The sequence below is a fragment of the Rhododendron vialii genome, chromosome 11a (assembly GCF_030253575.1).
Source record: "Rhododendron vialii isolate Sample 1 chromosome 11a, ASM3025357v1".
Lineage (NCBI taxonomy): Eukaryota > Viridiplantae > Streptophyta > Magnoliopsida > Ericales > Ericaceae > Rhododendron > Rhododendron vialii.
In genome coordinates, this window is record NC_080567.1 from 31,957,632 (window position 1) to 31,967,800 (window position 10,169).

General features: G+C 39.8%; 1 protein-coding gene across 1 annotated transcript; it reads left to right on the top strand.

The window, feature by feature from the left end:
- The first annotated feature begins 34 nt into the window (after positions 1-34).
- Positions 35-8,533, top strand: LOC131307846 (disease resistance protein RPV1-like). Its single transcript, XM_058334563.1, has 7 exons — positions 35-801; positions 4,428-5,523; positions 5,623-5,961; positions 6,077-6,931; positions 7,022-7,508; positions 7,818-7,900; positions 8,021-8,533. Exons 1-6 carry the CDS (start codon positions 302-304, stop codon positions 7,889-7,891), a joined length of 3,351 nt encoding a protein of 1,116 aa, XP_058190546.1. The 5' UTR covers positions 35-301; the 3' UTR covers positions 7,892-7,900; positions 8,021-8,533.
- Positions 8,534-10,169: the final 1,636 nt, after the last annotated feature.

A 10,169-nucleotide genomic window follows, 5' to 3' on the forward strand; every position in this document is an offset into this window, starting at 1 on the left:
TTTTCTCTTTTTTTTTGACCGAAACTCTCCTCTCACTACGTTCTCCGCGTGAAGAAACTACTAGAAATACGAATGGATGATCCGAATCGTTTAAAAGTTTTAAAAGAAAATTCTGAATGGGCTCGCACGAGTATTGGTTCAATTCGATATGTGTAGATATTCGATCTAAGCTTCTCATTCTTGAAAAAAAGGGAAAAGAAGAAAAGAGCCGATCCTTGCGCAGACGACACGGATTAAAGGTTGATTCCACACATCCCCTCACCGAAGCTCTGAACAAAAACGAAGCTCTGCTTTCTCTTCAATGGCTACTTCGAAATCCCAAAAACCCTCCTCCTCCTCTTCTTCGAATCCTGAATGCAAAGGTAGATACGACATTTTCTTGAGCTTTAGGGGCTTAGACACCCGCAAAAAGTTCACCGATCACCTCTACCACGCTCTTGTGCGCGAGGGCTTCCAAACATTCAGAGACGACGACGAGATCGACCGGGGTGAGGTTATCAAATCTGAGTTGCTGGAAGCAATCCGGAATTCCAGGATGTCGGTGATCGTGTTATCGGAAAACTACGCCAATTCCACGGGGTGCCTGTTTGAACTCCACACGATTCTTCAACTCTGTAAGAAGTCGGATCATTTCGTTTTGCCCGTGTTTTACGAGGTGGAACCTTTGGTGGTCAAGGAGCAGTCCAAGAATCTGATTTTCGAAAAAAAGGAAGTGACGGTTGAGAAAGTGAAGGTGTGGAGTGCAGCGCTTAAAGAGGTTGCGAGTATGGCTGGGATGGTTTTCCGGAAGGATTCTGATGGGTAATTTTGAGATTAACCCCATTTTACTGTAGTATACAAATATTTTTTTTGCAGTGTTGCTACAACCCCACACACTTGCACACACAAATACACAAACTCCTCTTACATGAGGAGTGGGGCACTCACACACTGCACACACACAATGAATGATCTTGTAAGAGTTGATAGCATCTAGATGTCAAAACCTAAAATCTTAGAAGGAAGCAAAACCTATCCCTGACGGTCAGGGCTTGACCACCGAGCAAACCTGGGTCTACTATCGTACACACATTGGAGTATTATTCGTGGATTGATGGGGTTCATACTTCTTATGTTTATGTGGGTATGTGACAATAATATATCTTTCATAAGTGCACATATTTGATTGCGCGAGCATATCACAGACAACCATAACCTTTTCAATTTTTTAGAAGGCCCTTGGAGCAAGCACCACGTGGCGGTGCTCTAGGAACAATTAATAATTTTCCGTCCACTAAGACTGCATTTCCTGATTTGTATCACTTAATTTTATCTGTATCCGTGCTTCCTAGTTCGGGATTAAACATTTTATTGGAAAATTAAGAATCGTATAAAGAAATCATGGATACATAATACATGCATGATTTAATTCCTGAATGTAACTAAAGAGTCTTCTATGAAGTGCTCATGTATGCAGGGTGTTCGATTTTTTGGAGGATTCCGACCTAAAACCAATTGGCAATAGGTGGAATAGCCTCTAGATTTTACTAACCAATTCTGGATGGCTTAGATGAGCGATGTGGGACAAGTTTAACACTCCCCCTCACATGCAGCCTCGATGCACGTGGAGGTGACAGACTAGGAGACTAGAGCTGAGCGATTGACTTGAGCAACAGAGATGACAGAGACTTTTCCACGAGAGGTGAGGCCATCCAAGAGCTAGCTCCGATACCATGTTAAGAAAAGCATAATGATATGTTATTGATTGTGTATGAAACATAACCTTAACATGCCTTTATATAAGCTACAAAGATTTAGTAACTAAGATACCTAAACCAAGGAAATATGCATAACAAGGAAACCTATACTAACTAGGAAACATAAATAACAATCTGCCTAAACATAAAACATATTAATAAAGCTTAGAAAACATGGTAATTGAATATTTCTTAATATTATGTTAACACACACCCCCACCCAATACTCAAGTAGGTCTACAAACTTGAGTTTGAAAAAATCATGAGAAATCAGGAGCAACCAAGCCAAGAGAAACCAGGAGCAGTCAAGCCAAGAGAAGCCATGAGCGAGAGAACCAAGAGAAGCCAGGACAATAGAGATTTGAGGTGAAAAGCCAGGTTAATAGAGATTCAAGGTGAAAACCCATTGCTTGGGCTAGTTACATATTACTACGAGTGCCCGGCGGGTGGCGATGAAGCTTAGGCCGTCCTCTGAGAGCGAAATTCCACAGGGTCTAGATCTTATAGCTCTGATACCTGTTAGATTTCTTGGAGAGTTCCAACCTAAAATCAATTGGCTATAGCTGGAATAACCTTTAGAATATATGAACCAAGCATGGGTGGCTTCAATGAGTGATGTGGGACAAAGTCTAACAAGGAAGGGCCAGAAGTGCCTTGGTTCTTGCACATGGCTAGGTTCGTATTGCAGCATATTGAGATTGCATGTAGAATGAAGTGAGGTACAATATGATCTGTAGAGAAGTAGTTTAACTCTAAATAGGTGACAAAGGGACTTGAATGACAATATGACAGGTGAAGTAAAGTTATAGAATCCTTCCTCACTTTTTCATAGTCCCTCTAACTAACTTCCCTTCCCAGGTTTCGCCATTTTGCCATCAAACACTCCCAGTGCTACTTGTTAAAACTTGTGTCTTGCGGACTTACAGTTACTTCTTACTACTGATGCTGGGTGTCTTATGAACTACAGAACAATCGCGCAACAAAGAGAGACACAAACTATAAAAGTTAGAGAAACGCTCTCTAAACTCTTTTTCATTCAATAATAATCAATAATTGCTTTATCCTGAAGGCCTACAACTTATTATATAGGTAGAAAATCCTAACTCTAATTGATTCACGCGAAAAGGCAGCCGAATCAATTAAATACCGAAATTTACCAAAAATGGAAAATTCAGGATAAAAGAAACACTAGAAAATATAGAAAATTCTATGACTTCTCCCAAAAGAACGGCTTATTTCGGATTTTCCTTGCCCAGGTTATCAATAAGTCAAATTTTTCCCGGCAAATTATTTGGGCTTTTGGAGGCCTAAACAGCGACGAATGCCCAAAAAACGACGTAGGCCATGGCAAAGCGATGGGTCTTGATCGTTGGGCCGTTTCGCATAGAACATGGGTGGGCCCGACTAGAAATTCCATCATTGCAAAATTACGGTTTTGCCACTCTAGGTTTAAAATGCCTAAAGTAGGCTTCCTCTTGGGCGACTGCATTAACTACTATTACCAATCCTTGGTTGCCACATCTACCACCAATACTTGATTGCCACATATACTACCAGTGCTTGACTAGCACTTCTGCTACCCCTGACTAGCTACCACATCATTAATCATTTTTTTACTTGTGTAAGAACATACTTGCGTTCTTGATAAATCAAAATAGCATCTATGCATAAATCCTTGAGAAATGTACTTGATTTTGACATGTCTAGATGCTAAATGTATTTTGGCAACCAGTTTTAGATATTTTGTGTAGTTATTTTGGTGAAAATACACCTGCCTTGAAAATAAATGGGCTTATGGGAAGCAGTTGACGTCGTGGAATATTTGCTTACAGATTTTGGTTAACAGAAAATCATACAGTAGTGATGAAGTGATTTTCTCCTGCAGCCAGGAACTTGGTTCTTCTCATTCTTTTTATGCAAATGAGACCTGCCTCTCAAAATAAATAGGACAAACTGAGTTAAGACATTTGTAGCTACATGTGTCCCTCTCCATTTCACACTAGCCATGTTGGAACCCTTGCCAGGACACATTCCCTGGGTTCGCCACATGAAGAGATCTGGGCATCGCTATGACACCCTCTCTCTAATAGCTAGTTTTTGGGTTGGATTTTACCCAAGATTTTATAGTATGGTACCACAACCATAATACCAAGGACGGCTAGGGTTCATGTTGTTGGCTTGCAAGCGGCATGTGTTGTTCATTAAGACAAAGTGTGTTGAAAAGCTAAGTTTAGTATCATGTCACTCAACAGCACATTAAGAGAAAGTGTATTTAAAAAGGTAAGTTTAGTATCATGTACACTCAACAGCACATGCCGTGCGCAAGCCACGGTCATGAACCCTGGCCATCCTACTTTGTAAATACCCTTCACTGAGAGAAAGGGGTTTCAGCAAAAGAAGAAATCTGTGTCACTCGTTAAGCTCCCATTCAAGTAAATGATATTAGTGTGTTTTGTTGAATAGCCTATACATGATTGATTCCTTATTCTATTTACTTTGGACACAGTTTTTAGCATTTGTACCTTTTGGACAAAGAGGAACAATTCCTACGTCTTCAATTTTATTTTCACTCCATTGCAAACATGTGTAAAGTAGTCACCCGGTTGGTTATCTGCATCACAAAATTTAAGTTGTCTATTTTTTATTTGGTCTGAATATTGACCTTCGTTCTCCCTTCTATTGGACTTTTAGGTACGAAGCCAACTTCATTAACAAAATTGTAGGAGTACTCAAAAGTAAGCTAGCTGGCAAGCACCTGAGGGTTGGCAACCACCTAATAGGCATGGATTTTCGAACTAAACATGTTAGTTTGTGGTTAAACAATAGGCTATCTGGAGTTGGCATTCTTTTGATATCTGGAATGGGTGGAATAGGGAAGACAACGATTGCTAAAGTTGTGTACAACTCAAACCAGGGTAGATTTGATGCTGCTTGTTTTCTCCCAAATATCAGAGAAGTTGCCAAGGGACCCGATGGATTGGTTTCTTTGCAAAGACAACTTCTTTCAGATATTTTAAGGAAAGAAGAGCGCAACGTGAAAGATATTGATGATGAATATAGGAGGATGAAATATGCGTTAACCAACAAAAGAGTTCTTCTTGTTCTTGATGATGTGGATGAGACGGACCAACTATATGCATTACTTGGTCATCAAGATTGGTTTACTCCAGGAAGTAAAATTATCATAACTGCTAGGCTAGTGAGCGTGCTAAATGGTTATGAAAGTTATCAAGTGTATATGCCTGCAAAGTTATCCTTCTATGATTCACTTGAGCTTTTCAGTTGGCATGCTTTTGGACAAAATAGTCCTATTAAAGGTTTTATGGAGTTATCAAAATTATTTGTGCGACATTGTGAAGGGCTTCCTTTAGCATTGCAAGAATTGGGGTCTTCATTGCGCAGGAAAAGCTTAGATATATGGGTAAGTGCATTACAGAAATTGGAAGCAATTTCTAACAAGAGAATTCTGGAAAAACTCGAAATAAGCTTTGATTCTTTACAAGATCAGCACGATAAAAATCTCTTCCTTGAGATAGCTTGTTTCTTTGCCGGAAAGAAGAAAAATGACACGATCACAATACTCAGTGGATGTGACTATTTTGCACTTGTTGGAATTCATAATTTGGTCGATAGAAATCTCTTAACAATTGAAAATGATAAGCTCAGAATGCATCCGTTACTTCAAGACATGGGAAAACAAATTGCTTGCCGCGAGTCTAAGTATCCTGAGGAGCGTAGCAGAATATGGCTCCCTAAAGAGTCCCTGAACGTATTACTTGAAAAATGTGTAAGAAACATGCTTCTCATATTGATCTGTATTGCTTTTCTTGTTCGTCAACTATCTATTTTTCTGCTTTTTCTTTATTTGTTAAAATCCTCTCTGAAGGGTACAAAAGCAATTGAAGGCCTCATTCTTGACATGATGTTGAAGAATGAGAATGTAAGTTTGGCTCGTCGTTCCGGGCACTTCCTTGAGTACCCTGCTTTCGGAAATTCAAACCTGGTATTGGAAACTAAGGCATTTGGAAAGATGCGTAACCTGAGATTGCTCAAGCTCAGTGGTGTACTACTCTCTGGAACTTATGAGGCATTTCCCAAAAGAATAAGATGGTTGTACTGGCGTGGTTTTCCCTCAAGATCTTTCCCCAATGGATTTCCTATGGAGTACCTGGTTGCTCTTGACATGCGTTATAGCAACTTGAAACGACTTTGGAAACGAACGAAGGTAAGATACTTTAGTTTGTATCCCCCTTTTTTATCTGATTAGAATTAATCTTTAACATGCGTGAATGAGAGCAACTTTTGAACTTGTCTGGCACTATTGTCTCTTTTTGTATTAGGTTCTTGGAGCATTGAAAATCCTAAATCTCAGTCACTCCATTAAACTTGCCAAAACTCCAGACTTCTCAACAATCCCCAATCTAGAGAAACTGATTCTCAAAGATTGTCCAAGTTTGGTCGAGGTGGATGAATCCCTTGTAAAACTAGAGATGCTTTCTTCATTGAATCTAAGAGATTGCAAAACTCTGAGAAAGCTTCCGAGAAATATTAGTATGGTAGAATCCCTTGCTGAAATTAATATTTCTGGTTGCTCAAATCTTGTGGGGGCAGTAGGTGAGCTGGAGAAGATGAGATCACTGATAGTGCTTCATGCTGATACGATAGGTATATGGTACTGGGTTCCAAAATCAATGATAAATGAAATGTTATTGGTCTCTTTAGTAAGCCGTTTGAAACATCTATTCCTTACTAAGTGCAACATCACTGGTGATGAATTTCCCAACGATCTTGGTAAACTCTCCAATTTGAAGCAATTTTTTCTGGGTGGAAACCCTGTTTCAAGCCTACCAAAAGCCATTAAAGATCTTACGGGGCTCCAAATGCTGGATTTGTCTCGGTGTCGAAAGCTCCAGCAGATTCATTTTCCACCGATTGGTTTAGAGGAACTGGTTGTTACAGAGTGCCAAGCATTGGAAAAAATAACCTACGAGACTTCGGCCAGTATAAAGAGGATCTTGCATGGTGCTTGCATGAGTTTAGATTACGTTGAGGGTGGTTTCAAGATCTTACCTGTCAAAAAAGTCGATGTGGAACTGATCAACAAAATTGGATTCTTCAACTTGGACTCCATGGAAAATGTTGAGGCGTTCGTTGTGAACTTAATTGTATGGAGTAGAAAGAAGTGTCCCATCCAGGTTCTCTCTCTCTCTCTCTCTCTCTCTCTCTCTCTCTCTCTCTCTCTCTCATGCATTTAACCGTCATGACTATGGGTTTCGATTTCACAGATACTGCAAGAACGTAATATATTCAGCACATTTTTTCCTGGGAGAGAAGTTCCACCCTGGTTTAGCTACAGGAACCGTGGATCCACTGTATCTTTAACTATGACTTCATCATCTGCTCATTGCCGTATTTCAGGCTTGAATCTTTGTTTGGTATATACAGTTCCTGAAAATCTGGATTGGTTGACCGAACCTTTAGAAGTGGAAGTATGTAACAAGAGCAAAAGGATGAAGAGGGTTTACACACCAAGGTGCTATGGCATTCCAGAAGCAGGTGGAGATATGGTGTGGTTAAGCCATTGGCTACCTGAACCAACAGTTTTTCAAAAGGGCGATGAACTGCAAGTTTTGTTCAATTTGAAAGTTGATGGACAAATTAAGGAGTGCGGAGTCCACATTTTTTGTTTCAGAGAGGATGAGGTGGGCAAATACTTTCACACGATATACCATTCATGGGATTCAAACATGTTTCGGGTTGTGGCTTTGCAAGGTGCGTGTGGTACCTCCTCTGCTCTTATTCTTATACGTTTTAACAACAATATGGAGCAAGTTCGTGGTGATGGTTTTGTGGCTTACTATAACTACCAATGTGAGGACTTGGACGCCACATGATTCTTTGTATATATATATTTTTTTTTTACAAAGAGGATCACAGGAGAACGCTAGCACAATTGGAAAATCCATATAGTTTTGACATGTTTGGTAGTTATAGCAATATCACTTCTTTTTGAAATATATATATATTGGTAGCTATAGCAATATGAACTAATATTTCGCTACGCGGTATGAGTGAACGCAGAAGAAGAGGAAGCAGCAGCAGCCGGAGAAGATGCAGAAGGAGGAGGAGGAGATGAAAAAGAAGTTACAACTTAAGATGTAATGGTAAAGAGCACCTCATTCCGTATTTCGCTACGCAGTAGAATTCAATTTGCTTCAACTATAAATTGATTCTTATTCTTTGTGTTAAAGGAGACAAGGCCCAATTGATTTTGTGACATGCAGAGTAAAGAAGCCAAAGTTGCCGCAGGTGATATATCAAGTCTCAGAGTTAGCTGAAGAAGTTGATGACAGAGCAGTACGTACCAGCTCATAAAGGTCCTAACGGATTTCCACAAGAATCTTCCATGTCAGCTAATTAATGTGAAATGAAGATCGAGTTTTCTTCTGCATTGTGTTCTACCTCTTCTTTGTTGAAAAGTCAGCTTGAATAGGATTGAGTCAGATAAGTTTCAACAGGCAAGTGGATAATTGGGAGAAGAAAAACGTGGAGCACTATTTCTTATTAGGCTTGAAGTCATTGGAGCTTCTGTGATATGTTTTTGGGAATTTGCAAAATAAATGAGAGATTATCTCATCTTCTTCTTTTTTTTTCTTTTTTTTCTGCCTATATATAGGTTGTAATCTGTATTGTAAAAGAGTGTGGGAGTTGAGTGAGAGAAAGACAGAGAGACATGTGAGAGCAATGTAATCGTTTGTGTGCTTTATCAATAAAAGGATGCTTACTATTGTGTGTGATTATCTCCTCCTCCCATCATGAATTCTTCTCTCTCGAACTCATAATTAAGCTTCTTTATCGTTGTATATCAAACTAAGAATTCAATGACTTCTTCACCTTGTACGAACTGCTAGGCAGCATGAATTCATAACACAATTAATAGGTTGCATTGCAAGCCATGCATGTCACTGAGACATGATTCGTGTCGTTTGTATCGGATGACTCTCTTGACTTGTACGTATCGGAGTGTTTAGTTAATAGTTTATTGACTTGTTCTTACAAGAGGACCAAACAAGGGGATCATGATCAAAAGACAAGGCTAAGGCGATTTTACTTCATAATCATAGACATCGCCTATGATGTTTTGTACATGAATGTTGACAACCCAGTTCCATTTTGGGTTTGAATGGTCCTGCTGAGAAACGAAAATGCCTACTTCGATGATTGGAACGGTTCGTAAAGGTCCTCATTTGGAAAAATTTGTATCTCGCCCCGAAAATTCAGAGCTGGCCCTATGTATATATGGGGGAATCTTGAAATGACTCATCGTCTTTTTTAAAAATTTGATCTCCTATATAGAGGTGTGGTTTCCATATTGGAGACCCAAACGCAAATTTACTCATAAATAGATGATAGATATCTCCAAAATTCTCCCATACACTAGAAAAAGTTGAAGAAAAAATGGGATGAAATACAAATCTTCTATCAATATGTTAAATGGGATGGTTTGCAGATGGTCTTAGAGAGTACTTCTCTCCAACCTAAAGTCGGGCTCGGATCTTGTCAAGTTACCTTAAAACCAGTTTGGTCCATTTTGTGGCCAAGATTCAGTCACAAAACCTTCTTCTAAATCAAGGGCTGAGATCCTCCCAGACCAATTTCACTCTCTCTCATCCCTCCCTCTCCCTCAACGACGGAGAACCCATTTTCTGATCGCGCCATGTCCAGTACCCTCCCCCTCCCCCTCCTCCACCTCTTTCTCTCCTCCCTCATTCTATCCCAATCCCTAATCCTTTTGGAACTCTAATCTGAAAAAGTACAGTGATTCCAAAACCCCCAATTAGATCGGTGACTTTGGGTTTGTTGTACTACTATCAGAGTTAAATTACAAAACCAATAAGCCCCAATAGAGCACAAGATCGATTCCCCAACTCAAATTTAGTATTCCTTGGCTTTTCCATGTAATGTCCAACAACCCAATAGAGAAGAATTTGGATCTGGGTTTATCGATTCCAAACTGAACGATGAAGGTGGGGTTTTGATTGGGTTCACTGGTTTGAGGCCAAAACAAAATGGCATTCTCAATATAGGCTCATATTCACATTATCAAAAGTCCGATTTGCTTCAATTGGTAGAGAAGAGACTTTGGTGGTCGCCGGGAATTCACTTTCTGGGGCCTCTGTTGTTGAGAGAGAGAGAGAGGGGGATGAGAAGAAGGTTTTGTGGCTTAATCTTGGCCACAAAATGGATCAAACAGGTTTTAAGGTAACTTGACAGGATCCAAGCAGCCTAAAGTCGATTGAAGTGAAATGACGTCGGGATCATGATAACAACTAGTTCAAGTTGGATTTTATGAGTGGTGTAAGACTAGTCTATCAGTTACCACCGAGTAAGTTAACGTGATTCGTCAACGGTTGTTAATCGCGCAGAGTAGGC

Bases quoted from the DNA above. Each gene is read 5' to 3' on its own strand.
- LOC131307846 (XM_058334563.1), top strand. From the start codon at position 302: ATGGCTACTTCGAAATCCCAAAAACCCTCCTCCTCCTCTTCTTCGAAT. The intron at 5,962-6,076 runs GTAAGATACTTT...TTTTTGTATTAG, and splicing joins GACTTTGGAAACGAACGAAG to GTTCTTGGAGCATTGAAAAT. The intron at 7,509-7,817 runs GTGCGTGTGGTA...GAGTGAACGCAG, and splicing joins TCGGGTTGTGGCTTTGCAAG to AAGAAGAGGAAGCAGCAGCA.